The sequence below is a fragment of the Daktulosphaira vitifoliae genome, unplaced genomic scaffold (genome assembly GCF_025091365.1).
Source record: "Daktulosphaira vitifoliae isolate Bord-2020 unplaced genomic scaffold, ASM2509136v1 Scaffold_1, whole genome shotgun sequence".
NCBI lineage: Eukaryota > Metazoa > Arthropoda > Insecta > Hemiptera > Phylloxeridae > Daktulosphaira > Daktulosphaira vitifoliae.
This window is the reverse complement of record NW_026099572.1, coordinates 77250301-77273109: the sequence shown is the minus strand read 5'-3', so window position 1 is coordinate 77273109 and position 22809 is coordinate 77250301. Positions and strand designations below refer to the sequence as shown.

The 22809-nt window shown below is 25.7% G+C and overlaps 2 protein-coding genes across 2 annotated transcripts in view; one reads left to right on the top strand and one right to left on the bottom strand.

Moving 5' to 3' along the window:
• LOC126896580 (carnosine N-methyltransferase) overlaps nucleotides 1-2071 on the bottom strand; it is a 4823-nt gene extending 2752 nt beyond the window's left edge. Inside the window, exons 1-6 of the mRNA XM_050669497.1 lie at nucleotides 1855-2071; nucleotides 1374-1578; nucleotides 848-1008; nucleotides 645-788; nucleotides 419-584; nucleotides 110-343 (exon numbers count right to left, since the gene is read on the bottom strand). Coding sequence (XP_050525454.1) covers nucleotides 110-343; nucleotides 419-584; nucleotides 645-788; nucleotides 848-1008; nucleotides 1374-1578; nucleotides 1855-1931 — 987 coding nt within the window. The 5' untranslated portion in view covers nucleotides 1932-2071. The remainder of the gene's footprint in view (nucleotides 1-109; nucleotides 344-418; nucleotides 585-644; nucleotides 789-847; nucleotides 1009-1373; nucleotides 1579-1854) is intronic.
• Nucleotides 2072-2331: 260 nt separating this feature from the next.
• LOC126896582 (pecanex-like protein 1) lies at nucleotides 2332-22193 on the top strand. Its single transcript, XM_050669499.1, has 30 exons — nucleotides 2332-2627; nucleotides 3174-3392; nucleotides 3530-3720; nucleotides 4377-4477; nucleotides 4536-4619; nucleotides 5560-5693; nucleotides 5761-5863; nucleotides 6446-6712; nucleotides 7160-7258; nucleotides 7340-7429; nucleotides 8809-8916; nucleotides 8981-9088; nucleotides 9785-9905; nucleotides 10203-10433; nucleotides 10557-10661; nucleotides 10740-12049; nucleotides 12111-12277; nucleotides 12586-12750; nucleotides 12814-13128; nucleotides 14447-14603; nucleotides 15199-15594; nucleotides 17913-18106; nucleotides 18169-18399; nucleotides 18466-18581; nucleotides 18662-18809; nucleotides 19847-19998; nucleotides 20055-20408; nucleotides 20771-21143; nucleotides 21209-21349; nucleotides 21657-22193. The coding sequence occupies exons 2-30, from the start codon at nucleotides 3240-3242 to the stop codon at nucleotides 21795-21797; spliced, it is 6255 nt and encodes a 2084-aa protein (XP_050525456.1). The 5' UTR covers nucleotides 2332-2627; nucleotides 3174-3239; the 3' UTR covers nucleotides 21798-22193.
• Nucleotides 22194-22809: the final 616 nt, after the last annotated feature.

Here is a 22809-nt window from a genome sequence, read left to right as displayed (position 1 = left end):
AAAAAAAAAAAAAAAAACACATCATAGTAAAACCAATACCTTCTCAGCTTCGCATCGAAGCTAAAAAAACTATAAATTACAATATCTAGCAACAAAGAATATTTCTTACTTCAAACTTAAAACCAATACCAGTTATAATTTCTTTAATAACTTGATAACTTGGTTCAATTGAATCTTGGTCAAATACATTACTGTAATGATATAACAGAGGTCCTAAATTAATCCAAATTCCACCAGGTTTAAGTATATTATAAATTGTTTCAATAAAAGCAACTATATTGTTAGCACAATCAATAAAAAAACAGGTAGCAATACAATTCCATTCATTTTTATCTGTATAAACCTAAATATAAATTTTGTGAAAAAAATGTTATTTGATGAAATACTTATAATCTATATCCTAAAAAAATATAATTACTTGTAAAAAATCTCCCGCAGCCATTGATATTGATGCATTTTTTGGTAATTCCTGAGCAGGATTAATGTCTGGAAATGAAATGCATTGCATTTGATGTTCAGTCTCTAAATTATTATCACATTGATGAATCCATGGATACAACCTATATATATTTACTCCTCTACATCTACATGTAAAAACATTAAATCATTAAACAATAATAAAAATTATAATTTGAAGCATTTACTTGTTTAGAACAAAGTTTGATGCTATTAACATAAATACGGAAAACTCATTTCCTTGACTATTATAACCAAGTTTTGCAATTTCGAATACTAATCTTCCCAGTCCAGCTCCTGGTACCAGCACTTTAATTTCATGTGGTGTGACACTAAAAAATTTAACTAATTGGTTTTCATAAAAAAAATTGAAGTAATAATAATAACATACGCATCTAAAGGAAACTCCTTCAGAATGTCATCAATGATAGGTTTGTAACAAGTATTCCGCTCTTCAATTCCTTCACTACTCCAATCTCGTACAAATTGTTTCAGGGTAGACTGAACTTTTTCTAAATCAGTTGCTATAGGTTTACAAACATCTGGAGCACGCTACAATAAAAATGTTTTTATATAAAATATACAACTCTTTGCAATATAATAATGATAAGTTTTCCAACTTTATGATAATCAACATATAGAAAGTTCAATAAGTAAAGAAACGGATTTGTATTGTTCTTATTGTTTGTAACAATTGACCTGTTTCCTTACTTACTGAACACTCTGTATATAATTATTCTAAATCAATCCATTAAATGCATATGCTGATACAACAGGCTTTCATTTCTTTTATTTTCTAACATATAAAAAAAATATTAGTTATAAGTGGCTGCTACCAGCACTCTTTTTTGGCCACCTTTTTTATGATAGTTCAATATATAACAACTAATTTCTACATTAATAAATAAATTATTTACCCAACGATCAGATGGAGGAGTATCTTGGTTCTCAAATAAACAGGTAGTATCTTTAATTATTTCTAAAATAACATTATAGTTAGATTGTATACAGTGTCTTATAGTTTCTAAACTAGTGCTGTAGTTTATTAAAAGTCTTTGATGTTGTTCTGGTAATGACTTCAAGTAGTGCACACTTTTATTCAGCCTACTTAATGAGTGTGTCCTGGGAAAAAAAGTTCTTATAAGTATCTAGTTAACTCATAGAGTATTTACTACATAAATATCTCTTAAACTTTACATTTTAGAATTAATTTTTGAAATTTCTCTAATACAAACTTTTTAAATCCAATTTAAAATAAAAACAAATTTTATGATTTAATGCCAGAAAATTTTGGAGTAATAAAAATTATCTTCAATGCATAAATAATTTATCAATGTTTGCTTTTAAAACTGGCTAAATTAATTTTGAATAATACATAATAACTGAGAAACTTTTTACCTGTAATACATAAAAGCTGTAATAATTCTTTGAAAACTTTTCCTTTCTTCTTCTATTTCCATAGGACTTGCATCCATTTTGCAATTTTTTTTTGTATCTAATACTAAAAATGTAAGCCTTTTGATTTGTTTTATAAATAAATATTTAATTATCAAAATAAAATACTAGAATAACGTTTATCAAAAATGATGTATAAGCAACATGTGCTTAAATTAATTTTATTTATATTAATGTGCCGCAATTACTCTGGATCGATTTATGTTTTATTAGTTATTATCAGAGTTAAAGCAATCGAAAAGATTATAGAATGTCAAATTTGGCAACCCAGCAAGTCTTTTTAGATATATAAAAGATAAATTGTCAGGATTACTTCTGATTATAATATATATATAATATGAATGAATAGCAAAATGGAAGCGTGTTTATCATTAATAAAGCGGACAGAACATAAGATATAATTGAATAATCTATGAATTTCTTATCATTGAAGAACTATCAGATTTATTTTATGAGTGTCAATGGCTGACAATGTGGCTTCAAACAAACTAATATAATTAGTTTAAGATTATCTATATTATTTTATTGATAGCAATTATCTAGTGTTTGAAGTTTTGATTAAGATATTTTTAAGCATTTAATAATTGTTCATAATTTGCTTCCTAAGTGTAGACATTAAGTAATTTAATATTTTTATAATTATAATGTAAATTTTCTTTTAGAGCAATTATTCTTCTTTATAAACAATATGCTGAGCTTAATCAAACTAAATTAAGGTACTACATTTTATTAATTTATATTTAAACTTTTTTACATTTTGTTATAGACTTTTTTCATTATGGTTTCTATTGAAATTTACAAATATTAATGATTAGAAAAAGCTCTTTTAATAATAGATATATTTTACAGATAATATACTACCTAATCAGTTTGTAATGTCAATGTCTAAGAGAGAAAAAATATAATTGTATTTCCATGTGTTTTAACTTTAGGAAATACCCTTAACTTGTTTTTATTAAATCATTAGTTTAATCAAATATTTATTATGATGCATAGAATATTCATTACCTAAAATTTTTTTATGCCTTGATTTAATTTAGATTATACTCAATATTTTCTAATTTAATCTCAAATTTACTTAATAATTATAATATGTCATGAATGTTTTTTAAAAACTATTTGTATTACATTATATATATATTTTTTTAATTTTAATGGGTTAAAAGATAACTAAGCATATATAAACTAATGATTTATTATTATAACCATTGATATTTTGATGACCTAATTTAGATTATGTTAATTATATTTTTAATTTTTAGACTAATAATGATTGTTTGTACTTGAAATCGACTTGTTATACAAAGCACAAATGAGTGGTAGAGAAGATGGGTTCTCAATTTTGGGACATTTTACGCCAAGGAATTTGGGCTTCTTTCACTGGAGGATGGTATTACGAACCAAAACACAGCATATTCACAAATACATTCCACCTTTACTTATGGCTCATTTTACTTTGTTTACCATTTTTTGTTCATTTAGTACGTAATTTTAACATAACTAAAAAATTATGATGCTTTTTATTAATTAGTCTAACATAAAAAAACATCATACTTTTATAGATTAAAATTTTTTATTTAAAAAAAAAAACTATATTTACAGTTATCTATTATTTTAGTATGTGTCAGATATTCTAATATGGCTTTTATATTCGACAATTGTAAGTTTGATCATTACAATAATAAAATGTATAAATTGGTCTTTGCACTGCATGTTTGATACTACAGAATATATTGTAGAAGAAGACACCAAAAAGGATAGTAGTTCTGATCTTGAGTGCCGACGACCTCCATTAAGAGAGCCTAACAAGTATGTTAAATTGTTTTCATCATTAATTATTGTTAGAGCAACATACTCATTGTACTGGTAATCTCATTTACTATCACTAAAGTTTAAGATTTAAAAAAAGAAACTTTTCTAACATAAAAAAACATTGAGGTGTTTAAATAAAAACCATATAAATGTGCATTTATACATTTTATAAATTACATAATTTATACGCATTAAGACCATTGTGTAATTTGCTATGCTCCCAAAAGTAATATTAGTCTCCAAATTTTTTTCAAATATGGTTTAGGTTTGGCTTAAAAAACTCATATATTATTTACTAAATGCTTAATGTTTATGTGAAGAAACTTTTTTAATATTTACCCATCTTATATTTTAAAAGATACTCATTCGAATAGTAGTTTAATACATAAAAAATATTTTCAAATGATTGTCGACACAATTTTTATATAATTAATAATAGGGCATTTACTTATCATCTATTAAAAGGTGTTAAGTTTCAAAAATAAAAGTAATAGAGTCCTCTCTTCAAATTAAAAAAATATTTGTTACAAATTATAAGTTTGTAGTTTAAGGAAAAATTAGTATGACTAATCTGTTATTTTTTTATAATAAAAATAGACATATATTTGGTTTTTAAGAAAAATAATCAATAACAATTGTAATTTTTCTTGTAGAGAGGAAGAAGGCATTGAAATGCAGATTCTAGGTGGAGTTGATAGTATAGACAAAAATGAGCCTTCTACATCTGGAACAGCATATCATCAAAATGAATCTAGTAATTTTTTGAAACAATGAAATTTTTTAGAAACTACTTAATTTTATATGAATTTTAGATAATGAAAGGCAAAGTAGCTCTACTAGTACAGATTCTGGTTTACATCTCCAAGAAAAAAGTAAATCAGAGTTTTCACTTAATAGTATGTTTTCTAATATTTAATATCCTTGAGAGTTCCTCAATGGTCTTACATAGTCTCTATTCTTTATCTGATATATAAATGACCTCAAACATCATAATTCAATTCAGTTACTGTTTGAAGATACCTTAAATTTTTCAGAATTATTAATAACATAAGTGATTCTAATCTACTACAAAATGATTTACTTAATCTGAAAACATGGTGTAATTTTAATTTTGTAAAAATTAATTCTCATAAATATAAAATTAAAAATTTACTAGTTGGGCCTCAGCGTTCCAATTTAATCATAATGTTCATAATAACAAAGTAATCTCTAGTGTTAATTTATATATAGATTTAGAGTATAGTATTTCATTGGAAATATACTTTAAATGAACGTATTTTACACTTAGAAAATAAAGCATTACAGCTCTTTGGATTTATTAATAAAAATTGCCATAGTTTTCCATCTATTAATATTTTAAAATACTTTATTTTTCATTTTTTCGTTATCTTTTTAAGTATGGTTCCATTATTTAGTCACCTTATTTAAAAATTCATACCTCAACACTCGAGGGCAAACAAAACAATTTTTAATAATGTTATTATTTAAACTTTATATTCACAGTCTTTCTATGATACAATGTATAATCTTCTCTATGATAAATCTCTAAGTACTATAAGATTACTAAGTGTTATTATTTTTTTATATAATCGTTTGTAGAATGTTATGAATAGTATTTATTAGTGTCCAGAGTATTTAGGGAAAAATTATATTTTTATGTTCCTTGTATTAATAATAGATTATCCAATTTGTTTTATATAAAGCATATAATAATAGTATAGTACTAGTTAACTAGTTGTTACTTGGATTAATATTTTTGTAAATCAATCTAGTTGTTTATTTATCTTATATTTTTGTTAGCTTCAATTAGTAAAACATTTAAATTGATTACAATAGATAATCAAATTTTTGTTGAAAAACCAAATCATGTCAAAACTAGTAGGCCTTATGAACGAGGTGACTTAAAAAGCTTTTCAGAAATATGGAAATATCAAGATGAACGCAGACAAGACTTCATAACAGTTTCTACAGTATATAAAATAATTTTTTTTTAATTACACTTTTTTGTTTCAACATTTAGATCATTTTTGATTGTAGGACTGTTTTCCAAATGATAGTAATAATTCAACATTTCAAAGGGACCCAAAAAGTGTTAGTTCAGATTATTCAACGTGTAGTGATGTTTTTTCTAAAGATAAAGGTAACTTCTTTAAAAATATTCTAGCTAAAGAGCTAGAACTCCTAATTATTATTATTTTTCATGTCAATTGAATAGTATGTAAGTAACAATATTAAATATTTATTAATTAAATATTCCAAAGTTAGGTTACTCTAATAAATACACAAAAAAATGTTTAAATGTTCAAACTATAACTTTGCATAATCTTGTACATTTTTTATATCTGTACACTTATTATCAATATATATTTTTATTAGTAAACAAATTGTATCAGTACTTCAAACCTAAATCACTACATTACTTTATAATGAATATTTTAATTAAAATTATATTATATTCATTATAAATTCTAATTTTTATTTAATTTATTTATTATAAATAACTTTTAATCTTTAATAAAATTTTACATTACTTGATAGTATCTTTCATTTTATATAAAATTTCCAAAATTAAATGTGCTATTTTTTAAGCCTCTTTATGGCACTTATCTAGAAGTCAAAAATTCAATTTTACCTGTATCATAGTAGCAACCAATTATACACTATATCATTTATTTATTTTTTTAGAAATGACTGTTTTAAATATAAATCAAAATTGTTTTAGACTTAGGAAAAACATCTAGTTACCAACTTGTTTTTACATCAAGTGATATTGTTTATCCAATTGTGGAACATTGTGAAGAACATAGTTCTAATCAGGGAATTATACACACAATAATTGATAGTGATGATGACGATGAAGCAGGTAGTAGATCACCTTTATTAACATGTCATGTAGATAATTGGAAACTATGTTCAGAGAATGTTAACGGAGTTTTGAAAATGGATAGTGACATTGAAGTTGCCTTAATAGATGTGAATAAACCTGAAGGTAATATCACATATATTTCTCCTTAAATAATAATATTAAAAAAAAAAATTAATTATTTTTAGTGACACATAATTTTTGGTTAATGAGTTATTAAATAATTTTTATAGTCAATCACTTATATCATATTCTTTTTACCTTGTTTTATATCTAAATATTAAGAGAAGGTAAACTGAATAATGCCAATTAATAAAAATTACTGAATCCACCCCACATTCCCAGTTTATATTTTAAAGTTTTAGTAACTTCCAAAATACTAGTTCAAACGTTATTAATTAATGATCAGTCAATCAATTAAAAAAAAGGTTAAAGGTTTAAACTATATTAATATACATAGTGTTCAGTAAGTAAGGAAACAGATAAATTGTTACAAACAATGAGAACAATAGAAACTTGTATAAAATATAGCAAGTTAAAACCAATTGTTTATTAAATTAAATATTTTTTTAGACAATTTTTTGAAACAATCAGTAGATTCACCAGAAAATTTTGGTTTAGATTGGCTATTTGAACATACAGAAAGTGAATCAGAATTTGATGACATAATTAGTAAGTGGCTTTAAAAATTTTTTTTTAATTAAATAGTTTATGTCAAAATGTTAAATACAATTTTTAACATGCTGCATAAAGTAAGAAAAGAAGAAAATATTAGATTGGTTCCATGGCATTTTACATTTTCTGATGATGATTATACCACTACTTCAGAAGATAATAATTCTAGTGAGTGAGGAATTAAAAAAAGTTATAGTTCACACAACATATTTAAAAATTAACTCTCTAAAGTTTTTAATTATATGGTGAAGTAGGTCTAACTAATAACCCTTATAACTTTCAACACAGTCAACATTTCATTATGATAAAACATTTTTTTTTTTAAATTCTTAAAATACTTTAAAATTATATTTTTATTATAATAAATAATATACATTTTTTTTTTTAATTTTTAATTTTTTTAAAAAGTTAGTTTTTATGGACTTTTCTTATAAAAATAATTAATGGTTGGTTCGGTAATAATTATAGAATGAGGAATTATTAAGTTACAAACATTTTAATATATATAGTGGGTATGTAACATGGTTGAAGTATGCACTATAAATATACACCAATAAGAGCTATACCTACTCGCAATTTGTTTGTCATTGATACCCATTAATCATTTTTATAAGAAAAGTGATAATATATTAGCTATTTTTAAATTAAAATAAAAATTGTTTTATTGTTTTATTGTTAAAATTAAATAATAAAAAATATGATTCTAATGTAGTTTAAAATGCATAATTTTTTTAGCTTTGGTGAGATGCTGAGAAGGTATTAATTTTCCATGATGTGTTTTTTTTATGTCTGTTGCCACATTTTCAGTGATTACCAAACTGATTTATTTCAATGATACGTCCTTAAACATATTATTAATTATAGCTTATATTACATATTATAAATTAAAAAAAATTGTTCCGATAACTTATCTTCTATTTGCAAATAGCTGTCGTTGTTAAAAAACATGCTATTTTTGTGTTAAATTTTTTTTTTTTAATAAGAGTTTGCCATATTAATTAGGCCACCGATTTGTATAAAAGTTATATGAATCTAACTTTCATGGAATATAAATTTAAACTTATTTTTAATATTTTGCGTCCTCCAAGTTAAGAAAAACAACTTTGAATTTTTGAATTAGCTTAAGTTGTACATTTTAGCTACTAATGATTGTAATGTACAGTTGTTGCATCGGTTACAATACAGTCTTTTAAGATCGGAGTACAAGGTTTGACCCACCCCTTTGAAATAACTTTTTCGCATTATTTTCTTAATTCTATTAAATAGGAGTTCATTTTACTTTTGGAATAATCCACCAATTTCTTAAAATTAAACATTGTCTACAGATTTGTATCGAAGCATTATTTATGATAGTGATTTTATTCACTGTCAGATATCATCTGTTCTTGTTCCAATTGTGACACGTCCACACTGTGCTGTGATCCCACTTTGCTACGGTTTTTTTTTAATTACATTGAAATGTTAATTGTATCAAAAATTATAGGAGTTGTCAGTTAGATCTGTTTCATTCTATTTATAGATATTATAAGTTGTCGTCTGATTTGTAGGAAATAAGTGTGAATTAAAAGAGCTTTGTAGAGAAGATATTGAAACAACACCAAAAGCCGAATTTGAAAGTTCTAATGCTTTAGCAAAGACTAAACAAACAAAAGAAGGTGAGTTGTAAAACACATTTTGTATAATGTTTATATTTTATGTAATTTGAGTAATTTTTTATAGGAAAGAAATCAAATAAAAAAAGAAAAGCAACTTCAACTCCTCATCTTAGTATAAAAAATGATTCAGATCGGAAAAGTCATAGAAGAACTAGTAAAAATAAATTAAATGGTTTGTAAAATTAGAATTAATGCTTTGCAGTTTTTTTTTCCTAAACATGTATGATACGTAAATGACTCAATATATTTGGTTGTAATCAGGTGTGACATGGTATCATGTTTCCCTCAGCCCCATATTATGTTATCTATCTATTTGGAAGTATATTTGAATCAAAATCATAGGACGGTGTCCTTGTGGTAATATTTGTCCTTATGTAGATTCTAATACCATACTATGCTTTTTTTAGACTTGATTACTGTTAAACTTTCAATGACTACCCATCAGTCCTTGTTGGCTTTGTTAGTTGTGAAGAATCTTAATATTGGTTTTTCAATAATTTTAGCCATAACTTATAAATTATGTATGCCAATGAAATTCTAAGAATAAATTGAAATTTAACTTAATTGGTAAAACTTTAGTTCTTGACAAAATTTGTTATAAATTATTTTTTTCTTTTTAATTTTAAAGTTTATAAATCTAAAATTTAATTTAAATGTCCCATAATGTCTTTTCTTTTTTGGATTTCAGATACAAATAAATCACTCATCTCCTAATATATTAATGAAGAGACCAAAAATTACTGTTTTATAATATTTATGTTTTTTATATATATTCCTTATTTATAGTCCAATTACTTCATAGGTGTAATAAAGTTTAAAAAAATATGATCAATGTGAAGTAATTTTTGAAAAAAAAATTTTTTTTTAGAATCACGACGATGCAGATGTGATAAAAATAAAAGTGATATGGAATGTGGAATTGAATCAAAAAGTTATCCAACAGTTACTGATGAGTGGATTGATAATAATACACTTAGTAGACCTGATGCGTAAGATTAATTTATTATTGAAAGATCACTATATTAACCCCAATTTTAAATATAAATAAAACTGATTTCAAATTTAAAAAAATACCAAACATATAATATAAATATAGTATTCTAACAAGATTTAGATCATTTAACTTTATAATTTGTACATCAGAAGATAACTTACAAGTCCATTTTTTTTTTAACTAGTTAAGAGTTTTTTCAATAAATATTTCAAAAATAGTCTTTATGAATGTTATATAATTTTTTTTTATTTCTTATCAAATTCAACTAATAAATAATATTATTATGTATTAGAATGACAACACTTAATGTAAATGAAGGAGCTTCATCTTCAGCTGGTTCACACAATGAACTGAGTTCACTATTGCCTGCTAGCTCAGAACTTATAATAAATCCAACTGTGGATTTAATTAATGATAATAAACCTCGTGTTTCAAATTTGAAAAATGAGATGGTTCCAGAAAGCATTGAGCTTGGATCTAACCGAATAGAGGGTCGTAGTAGAATGAGACAACGGCATGTCAGGTTAGCTGACATAAACATCAGAATTGAATATATTATGATTTAATTAATTTGAATTGAATCAAATGATTTAATTTTGTTAACTTTATTATAAAATTAACAAATATTAACTTTTTGTTATCATAGTCAAAGTAATCGTCATGCAAGATCTCGTGATTCACACAATTCTCCATTTTTGCAAACAACTGATGGTGTTAATTTTGCTGCTTGTTCTGAAGATACATCAGATGGGTAGTTAAATAATATATATTTGTGATTCAATTTTTTTAACTATATAACAAATAAATATATTATTTTAATAAATTCTAGAGCTGTACATTTTTTCCGAGATGAAAATGGGCAATGGATGACATATACTTTTCGTGACATGTTAAATAATAATTCTTCTATCATTAAGCCATTTTCTTGTACATCTCGCCGTGATGAGTCTTCTGATGATCTTGTATTTAATCATTCCCCTGTTCGGCTATTTCCTCGTTTAAATCGAGGTTATGAACATCAACATCAGTTTGAAACTGATGACTCATATTGGCTTCAAAATCAACCTCAAAGATACCGTCATTTTAATATATCACCTATTATTACACCTGTCGAAGAAAATTTAGAGCATGATCATGAAAACATCAGACCAGATTATCAAGATGAATATCCAGCAATACCAAGACAGTTACGATTTGATCTTCTTGATCCAAATGTTGGCATGCCAAAACCTAAAAGATATTATCCATATAAGCCACTTAAAACAATATGTTTCAAAATTCGTTTTGACCGCCTTGCTTTACTAACAGCTGTTGATAGAAATTTGAGTTTATTTGAACTTTGTATTACAATAGCTCTAGCAACAACTGTAGCTGTTCTTGGTGCTTTTGTATTATATTACAACTTTTATCAAGACATTCAGGCATTTATATTTTGTTTTGTTATTGCTGGTTGTCAATACTCATTAATAAAATCTGTTCAGCCTGATGTTGCATCTCCTACTCATGGATTTAACAAAACTGTTGTTTATAGTCGGCCAGTTTACTTTATTTTATTTTCTTCTATTCTTCTTTTAACTCATTTGCAGTTAAATTCAGGTCAAACTTTTTATCAATTAAAATTATATGGGTTTACAATACACATAACATACATGTTAGAAACTTTACGTGATTTTTTAAAAAATATTTTATTATTTTTACCAATAGCGTTTAGCTTGGGCTTATTGCCACAAGTAAACACATTTTTCATGTATGCATTAGAACAAACTGATATACACTTATTTGGAGGTAACGCGACAAGTTCATTAAAAGGTTCTGCTTATTGTGTAGTTCGAAGTTGTTTAGCTGTATCAATATTATATGGTATTGCTTATGTCGCACTATATGAATGGACTGGATCATCGAGAAATGTGCTTTTTTCATTATATTGTGCCATTCTCACATCTATTTCATATCATTTGAGTCGAAGTTCAAGTGACCCAGCACCAATATTAAATTTGTTAAAAACTTATTTATGGCCAAATGAAGATATATTTTCTAGACCTGATGTAGAATGTTCTTGGCCTAAAAAAGAAATGGAAAAATTAAATAAAGATTCAGAACAAAAAGAAACTAGATGTGTTGAACAAACTACCAAATCTGGTTATTGGAAATATTTTTGCAGTAAAAATTACTAGATCTAATTTTATTATTCAATTTTTAGAGTTAGACGATGAAATTGAAATTCAAGATAATTGGCCAAAAGAATTACAAGACACAATAAATGGAAGATTAAAATCAGACTTGATTTTTTGTCCAGTTGTTTGTTTAATTATTTATGCCATACATTCTAGTAATATATTTTTAGCTCTTCAACCAGAATTAAATCCAGTAAGTAATAATATCTGTGTTCTTTTTTTACCTTTTCTGAAAATAATTGTTTTTTAATTATAGACAATATTGTGTACTTATTACTTAAAAACTTCAGTTAAATTTTTTCTAATTTATTTAAATATCTCATACACTAAAAATATCCACTGTTAAACTTAATTTCACTATTGTTACAAAATGGATTTATAAATCACTTTGTAAGTTTTTCGATGATCTAAAGAAACTATATGTATGCATTAACTTACAAGTCCTGCTTAATTATTAACAGATTTTTAACTTGTTTGAATCTATACTTAATACAATTTTAGGTAATGTGGTGTATAACATTTAGTGTTGGATTTGTATTGCATTACATAATACCACAGCTACGGAAGCAATTACCTTGGCTTTGTATTGCTCATCCTATACTTAAACCTTTGGAGTACAACCAATATGAAGTTAAACAATTAGCCAAAATTATGTGGTTTGAAAAAGTAAATCAAAATTTATAACTAAGTAATTCTAATTTAAGTAACTATTATAATTTTATGTTACAGGTTTATGTATATTTATGTTTTTTTGAGCGTAATGTACTTTATCCGCTTATGTTTATTGGCTGTTTAACGTCTGATAGTGTTACTGTTGTAAAAAAATTAGGAACCTCTTTAGGTTCCTTAATTTTATCAATATGCGCATTGAAATGCTTTCGATGTTCATTTTCACAACAATCTAAGCAATATAACATATTAGCATTTGCTGTTCTATTTTTTCAACTAGATTATCTCAAATGTTCAGAAACTTTTATCATTGATTATTACTTAACTGCNAAGAAAATATATGTATATACAGTAAGGAAAAATAAAATAATCGAAGTAAACATAATACACGATGACAACAGCGGCGGGGTGTAGCGGTCGTGTAGCGTATCGCGGACTAGACAGTCTGAACTGAACTAACTGAACTGACTGATTCTTCCGATATATATATAGCTCCGATAAGGCTCTCGCTAATTCTAGAATATTCTATACCCGCGTAGGTTATCTTATGGCGTTATCGAAGTTTCTCGAAGGTTTTTGATAACGAGAACATTCGAGAATATTCGTTGCGTATGTTTTGGTCGCTACAATATATATATTATACATTTAGAATTTTGGATTCTTTTTAGTGTTAATAAAGAGTAATCTACCAAAGGGTCTATTATTTTAATTCTCTATCAAATTATTTTTAAATTTTGAGTACATATTTTCAGGACTTATTTTTACTGTTGTGCAGTTTTTTTTTAAGTCCCTACCATAACATGATAAAATGCCTAAGTATATAGTTAGTAAAGTCACTATACATTTTAAGAACTTAGTATTATACTATCTAATAAAAAAAATTGCCCTAAATGTTGGCATATTTTTAAATTTTTAGCATAAAACACAAAAAGATTTACTATCCTAAATAATTTTTGGAACTCTATATTTTAGAAATTTTTGAAAGTTAACCAATATATAGCCAAGTTTTCTTAATTTTAACTATTGATTTAAAAAAAAAATAAAAAATATATTTTTTTTTATTTGTTTGGCCAGACTACTTAATATTTTATATTTTTTAATGTGTATAAACCTTTATAGATGTGTATGCAAAATGTTTTATAAATACAATTCTTATATATCTGTATATACATAGTATTTCCATAAATATAATTCTGTACTTTTTTTTATACAGATGTTCTATAAAAGCACACTAGAAACTATAACTTTTTATATTTTTTCCCAGACTGTTTTTTTATTTTTGATATTTAAAAAGTTAAAAGAGTTAAAAGAGTTAAAAATGATTTTCATAAAAAAGAAAAATCAAATTTAAACTTTGGACTCAAGTTATCTTATGTAAATGTGGTTGGATTTGTATTGAATTTTGCAGAAATCATTTTTATACTTATTATAATAACAAAAGTACGGACATCAATAAAATTAAATAATTTGTAAAATTACTGGCATCCTATAAACTCTCCAGAAAAATAATAAAGGAATTTTTTCATGTGAGAATAGTAGTGAATACTAGGAGATAGTATAACTTAATTTTCTTGTATTTACTCTACTTTAAACTCTCTTATCATATTACTAATAATTTAAAGTGTATATTTTCTTTTAATCTCTTATTATTTAAAATAAAAAAATGTTATTGAAATAAATTTCATGTTTTTAGCTTCAATTTGTTATTACATACATTGCTCCTTGGCAAATTACATGGGGTTCTGCCTTTCATGCTTTTGCACAACCTTTTTCTGTACCACATTCAGCAATGATGTTTCTTCAAGCATTTATATCAGCAGTAATTTCATCACCACTATATCCATTTTTAGGTAAGTAATATTGCTGAGGAAAATAAAAATTATATTTTATTTATGTACTTGGAATTAATCTTGAAAATCCAAAAACATTGTCTTTCATATAATTTTAGTTTCATGTGTAAAAAATAATTTTATATAATTTATTTAAACTTTTTGAAAAGTTCCTTACTTATAATTTATAGTGATTTCAAACTTAAAGTCTATACTTATATCACCTTCCGCCCAAAAATTTATATAAAAATACTAAACAACATAAATATTAATAAAAAAAAGATTTGAAATCAATAACATGTATTTGGGCATAAAAAATCCACTAATCCTGAAAATTTGTTTTTAAAAACTCGGCTTTATAGTAAAAATAAAATGTTCTATATGCTCTAAGTAATAGTAATATGATAATATATTTACAAGATATTAGACAGTTCCTATTTTAAATTTCAAAAAAATTACCAATAACTCAAAATTTACTTATCAAATTATTAGTTTCAAATTCTTTAAAAAAATTCAATTCTTTAAAGTGGTATCATTGTATTAGTTATTCTAGTTCTATGATATAAAAATATCATATTTCTTGTAGAACAATAAAAATAATGTACCAATGTTTCAGGAAGTGCTATTTTTTTGACATCATATCCACGACCAGTAAAATTTTGGGAGCGAGATTATAATACTAGACGTGTTGATCATACAAACACCAAACTTTCATCTCATTTAGAAAGAAATCTTGGTGCAGATGATAATAATTTAAATTCAATATTTTATGAACATCTTACACGTTTATTGCAACACACATTATGTGGTGATCTAATTATGGGCCGTTGGGGAAATGTGTCTCAAGGAGATTGCTTTGTATTAGCATCTGATTACTTAAACTGTCTTGTTCATATTGTTGAAATGGGTAACAATTTAGTCACATTTCAAATGCGTGGACTTGAGTTTCGTGGAACTTACTGTCAACAAAGAGAAGTAGAAGCAATATCAGAAGGTGTTGAAGATAATGAAGGTAAATTAACATTTTTTCTTAGATATTGATTTTTAATTAATATCTCTTTATATTTAAATGTATATACAATGTGATAATGTGGCCAAGTCGTAAACACAGAAGTGCATAATGCATACTTTTAGAGTTTGACACTCAGTTAGGGGTGGCTTCATTTAATTTCTCATTAAGATATTGGCTTAGTTATTAGAGTTGCTATCTCGCTATTTAATGTCAGATAATCCACCTTGTTCCAGACAAATAAGATTATTAATCTTCCTTTTTTTAAGATACAATAGTTTTTTGTGGGCTTTAATAGCAATAAAAAATGAAAATATATCATTGTTATTATTATTATCATTAACCATATATTTAACTATATAATATTTATATTATTATATATTTATATTCAAGACTCGTAACTTCTAGCATTTACATTTTTTTTTCTAAGGTTCTAGAGATATCTACATAAGCTATAAATTTGTTTTAGAAAACTAATTAACTAAATACAACATTTTTTGTTACATATTTTTGTATATTTTGAGGTATAAGTGTTATATGCTTATGTGTTTTAGCTTTATTTCAGTACCATAATAGAGAAAAATATTAAGGTGGTCAAAATATGAACAATTTTTTTTTATTTTACAACTATTGTAATAAAAAACATTTTGGTACTAAAGCATATAATTGTTTAATACATAATTATATTATGATTACGTATATTTCTAGCTCATATTTAATGGTTTTATTTATTGTTAACTCTAAAAACTGAATTTTCACCTCAGAATGAAAGGATTCTAATCCAATTTTTTTCTCTCTAAAGAACATCTGTCAGATTAAAGAAATTTTTTTATGATTTATTATTGAAAATCATTGATATTTTAATTATATATGGAAATTAATGAAATAAAATAATAAGAAGCTGTCAAATGCATAGATAAAATATATTTCTTGGTTTTTTATATTTCATATTTTATGAAATCATATAAATAATAGACTTACTAATGAATTGACTATGAATGCTTGATAATATATGAAGTTAATATGATCTCAAAAATGATGGATCGATAACAACTTTTACATCAGTATCTCAAAATTTATTAACTTTTCTATACATTGATAGAAGAAAGAGTGCAGCTCAGAAATATCTAATGATATAAATAGTCATACCCGTGGCTCTTCTTTAAACAGTATTTTACAGTCGATACAACTTCTGAAGTACTAGTTGTTATCAACCCATCATTTTGTTAATTAGATAATTTTATATTATGTAATCTATTTAAATAAGTATATTGCTATTAAAAAAAATCAAGTTGACACCTCTATAAGTTATAAGAAATAAAGCTAAAAAGTAATAAATATCTGACACAAATAAAAATAACTCATTACATAATTATTAATAAGTAAAACGATACCTAATCATATGAATGTTCTGAATGTTCTGAATGTTTCACCTTTAAAGTCTGACTATTCACAATTGGCGGCTCTACTCTTTCAACAAGTTGTATATAACATCAAAGACAAAAACAAAAACATGTTCAGTGGACACTGTCTACTCTAGTGTGTAGTCAATAAAAAGAAATGATGAAGAGCTAACACCAATTTAATGGCTAATTTAAACCAATAACAGTCAGTTTTTGAAGAAATTAAAACCAATAATTAGAATTTAATTGTATTTAATCTCTCTGCTTGCCTTATCTAGTAGTCGGTGGTAGAAATAATGAGTTGTAGACACTATTGTGTTAAAAAAGAATCATTCGTGCATTTTCTAGCACAAAAAAAAAACAAATAGACAATAACAAAAATTATAAATGATCCACCTTCCAAAATATGATGTAATAAACAGTTGTTGATTTCAAATTAAATATAAGTTTTAAATTTAACTTAATTTATAAGCACAAAAGGGCAACATTTTTAAGAAAAATGAAAATTTATATTTTTAGGTCACTAAATTTTCTTTACTATATATTTGGGTAGCCTCAGCAAAAATGTAAAAAATAATAAATATGCGAGAAGATGCAGTAAAAATATGATTGGATATCAAAAACAAACTGTAATATATGAGACATGGCCATTGCCCTTAAACCTTAAATTAACTTTCTTCATGTTTTTTTTTTTAAATTATATATTAAATTTTAATGATCAAAGTGTAGTTTTTTATTAAGTAAAATTGCAAAAAATGTTTATAAAATAAAAATTGTCATTTCTTTTTCATATTATTTTTTTACATATTTTTACCTTTTTGGTGCATATCAAACCACTAAAAACAATATTTTTAAATGTTTAAAATACATTTTAATGCTGCAAGTTGTGATTTATGTTACTAATATTTAACATTATAGGATGTTGTTGTTGTGAGCCTGGACATTTCCCCCATATATTATCATTAAATGCAGCTCTTGGTCAACGTTGGCTTGCATGGCAAGTTGTTGCAGCTAAGTATGTTGTACAAGGATATAGTATATCAGATATAAACGCTTCTTCAATGTTACAAGTATTTGATTTTCGAAAAGTGTTAGTCAGCTATTATGTTAAGGTAAAAGATTTAAAATATCTCATATATATTTAGTTTAAGCATTACATTTTTATTTTGATTAGAGTATCATATATTATGCTATAAGATCACCAAAATTACCACTTTGGTTGGCATCTGAAGAAATTAATGAAGGTTTAAAACCAACTTTGAGCAAAAGTTTTGTAGACCTTGATCCAGTTTTTAATATAAACATTGATGAAGATTATGATTTACTTTCATGTGGAATTACTCGTAATAGTTTTTGTTCTTTTTACTTGGAATGGATAAGATTTTGTGCTTTTCAAACTGAAAATGTAAGAAATAATTAAAAATTCGGGTCTTTTTTAACAATATTATTAACTAAATTTTAATGTTTATAGATAAGAAAAGTTGTTATTGATAAAGGTAAAGAATCTATATTAGTATCATTATGTTTTGCATTAAGTTTGTTAGGTAGACGTTCATTGGGTTTAGCTTCTCATACAACTATGTCTAGGTATTTATTAATTGTTTTATATCTTAATTACTAGAAATTGTTTTTTTAATCAATTTTTTTATATATATATATTTATATAGTGTTGAATTTTTTCTTTATGGTCTACATGCATTGTTTAAAGGAGACTTCCGCATAACTTCTACTAGAGATGAATGGATATTTGCAGATATGGACTTAATGAAAAAAGTGTTAGCCCCCGCAATTCGCATGTCTTTAAAACTGCATCAGGTACTTTTATTATTAAAGTAATAACATAGTAAAATATAGTATATATTAGTTGTTTAATGCATACACATTAAAAGTATAAAAACACAAACATTTTTTACGTTTAAAAGATATTTTTTCAACAAATTTACCTTTAAGCAGAATAATATATGAATTTTTCAAAAAAAAATATATATATATTATTTTTAAATACCTTAAAATATCATTAGTGTTGTGGACAATTTTTTTTTCAAATTTATTAAAGTATTAAATTTTGAATTATGGCTACCTATATAAAAATTTGAACCCTGGCATGGTGGATACGACTCCAGGAGGAGTCTAAAATAGTGTGGACAATGTTCCTCATAGGACCTGATTGACTGGACAAGCAGGTGAACCAGACTCACAATAAAATGACATAATTTCACACAAGTTATTTCCATCCACGGCTGTTTCAACAAATATTTTGATGGTATTCACAAATTAGCTGCGCCGACGTGCTGCTATTAATAATTGCCCAAGTGAGGCAGATAATGCTGTGCAAACTTTTTCGGTACAAAGTGTTGGCACAGAATCAGGATGCTTTGAAATTCTGTCTTGGGTCTACAATAGGTCCTAATAGTAGGGAGCCGATTATTAATTCGTATATTTGTAATTCAGGGAGCTGAATCAGTTATGGGTTTGAAAAAATCATCCAAGCGCTTACGACAGAGACAGCCGCGCCACCTGGTTCAGGACTTGTGACGCCAATTTCGGCCGGCACCTAAATCTTAATCGGTTTAGCCATTGACACTACTTTTGGATCTGGGTGGAATAACGGGAAACAACGTCTTGTTGTGACTCAGCTTTTGAATAATTTTGAGTTGAGGCACAATGTGGCAGCGTGGGTCACCCTAATGTAATGCCTAACGACAATTTCAGGGCAGCCCGTAATAAATTCCGGTAGAGGAAAAAAAATATTAGTTATATAATGTATTTTCATGACTTACCTGTATATATTTAAACAACATGGTAAATTAGTTAATGTTGTTTATAATAAAGTTTGTGATTAAATGTTTTAGAATCATTTCATGGTTCCTGATGAATATGAAGATCCAGCAGCTTTGTACAATGCTATAAATTATCATCAACGACATTTAGTTATTTCTCATGAAGGCGATCCAGTTTGGAGAAATGCAGTTCTTTCTGGAATGCCATCATTGCTGGCTCTGAGGTAATAATTAATAATAATAAGAAATTTGTAATGCATTTAAACTTTTAACTTATTAGGCACATAATGGATGAAGGATCAGATGAATATAAAGTGATAATGTTGAATAAACGATTTTTAAGTTTTCGTGTCATAAAAATAAATCGAGAATGTGTTCGTGGTCTTTGGGCTGGCCAACAACAAGAATTAATTTATTTAAGAAATCGCAACCCAGAACGGGGTAGTATTCAAAATGCCAAACAAGCATTGAGAAATATTATCAATTCATCCTGTGATCAACCTATTGGTTATCCAATTTTTGTGTCACCATTAACAACATCTTATGCAGAGACTAATGAACAATTGTCATCACTAGTTGGAGGTTCAATAAGTCTAAGAGAAATTAAAAAAACTATTATTAGAATTTGGACAAGGTGATCATATAAATCATATAAGTTTACAATTAACGAGTTAGTGAATAAAGGTGCCAACTAGTATTTTTAAAATTGTTTAGAAATTTATTTTGCAACTAAGATTAGTGATAAATTTTTCAAATTAGTTCTCTATCAATTTATCATTTCAGTAATCATGAAACAAAACTTATTCCATACTGATATAATATTTTTATTATACTAAAACATTTACATTTATGCAATAAAATACATTTTTGTAAAAAATGTCAGTTACACCTTTATCCTACTGGACTCTTCCAATTTAAATTATTTCTAGAATACTTTTACAGTCTAGTTATTTGGTTTATATTTTTTCATCTAAGTAAAATATATTTTAATTTTAGACTAAAAAGTAGATGTGTAGAAGGATGTTCAAGTGGTAGTTCTTTACAATCACACGATGAAGGTGGTTTTGGTCATGATGGAGTCTATGCTATGACTCAGTTTAACCGTCACTCAGGTTATGGTACTAGAACTCCTGGAAGCCAATCTATAGAAATGAGTGGTAGTGGAAGCGGAATGGGTGGTAGTATCAGTAGTAGAAGTGGTGGTACTAGAGGAAGTACAGCAAATGTAGCAGGAAAACCAAATTCAGCTGGATTAGCAAATTTAGCAGGATTATTATCATCATCACAATCACCTGTGACTAGTTCACCACAAGCTTCTGTTGATAGTAATCCTCACAATGATAACTCCCCTGTTCAGCATAGAGTTTTGGTAATCAATAATATTTATTTTTGTTAATTCTTTTATTAAATTCTTTACCTTTATACTCCTCCTAGATATTAGATCCATCACAGGTGTATGATGCAATTAATTTAGGACGAAGAATAGATGTAGTGTGGCCAGATGAAAAAATGAGAATAAGAGGAGGTCGAAGTTACTGGAAAGATTGGCTTCCTGAAAAAGGAATGGAAGGATTGGTGAGTAATTAATAATTAGGTTCATATATAATAAACTTAAGTTGGAATATTATAAGGTTATAGGAGGAGAGCCAGCTTTAAAGTATAGCTGAGGTTTTACTATGAAAAAAATAATATATAAATAATTTCAAATATAAAATTATTTTATATTTGATATTAATTATTATCAGATAAATGGATACATATGTAACTAACAAAAGCCAAAAAAAAATTCTTAAAGAAAACTATTATTTTAAGGGAAATTGAGTGGCTAACATTAAATTATATATATAAAAATTAATGAATTATTGGTATGATATATTTTTAGGTTGTTCATCAATGGATTCCTAATCATCGTGACTTATCTAGAAGATCTCATGTAGATAAAACTATTTTATTAATTAAGATTGACGAGCGATACGTGCCCATTGCCGAGTCTGGTGTATTAGATTTAGGAGCAGAAGTGTGAAAATTTATATGATGACTGATTTATTTGAAATTAAAAATTTAAAAAAATATAGTATTATAATTATTAGTCTTCCTTTAAGAAACAAAGTTAGATATTACCTCATTAACCATACACATTTTGGTGTATAAAATCATTTTTGTAATGCAACATTTGTGAATATGTAATTTTATATACTCAAAATGTATAGTAAATTTACTTTATGCAATGTTTATTTAAGTATTATTAAAAAATTTTTTATATTGTTTTGTAAATACTGTCTTTCAAAAAACAATAAAATTGTATATTTTAATGTTAGATAATAATGTTCCTTGTTTAAATGATCATTTTGTAATGTGAATATTTGTTGTTATATTGCATATTTGAACAAATTATATTAAATAAAAAAATTGAAAATTATTATCTTTTATAAAAATATATGACACTATCCTTCAGCTGTATAGTCAGGAAATTTAAATGGAGGAGCAGTATAGTTAGGTTGGAACCTATTCAATTACTTAACAACTAATGAAAGATATAGTCCCTGTGGCTACAACATTGCTCTCCTTTAGTACACATACTTTTAAAAGTACAGCGTGTTTTAACTATGATCAATAGATAAATTAATACATGGTTATACTTGTAATTATAATGCATATGCGTATAGTATATTTTAATGCATGCACAATAAACATGTAGCTACCAAATAAAAAAATTGAAGGTTTTTTTTTCACTAGATAGATATTGTTAGTCACTAGATGATAGGAATTGTTTAAACTCAAATATATAAACAAATTGATTATTCTTATTGACAAAGATTAAGGGGTGGGACTTAACCATCTTTGCTAAATTATTCCTATCTACCAAATATCAACCTAAATGCACCTTATATTAAATTTTGGTGTATTTAGGGCAATAATTATCCATAAGACCTACGAGTGATATGTATGTAAATATTTTCATGGCAGTATCTGTTGTGTAGTTTAATAAAATTAACACTAGTTATATATATGGTAACTATATTTGTGACACTTTT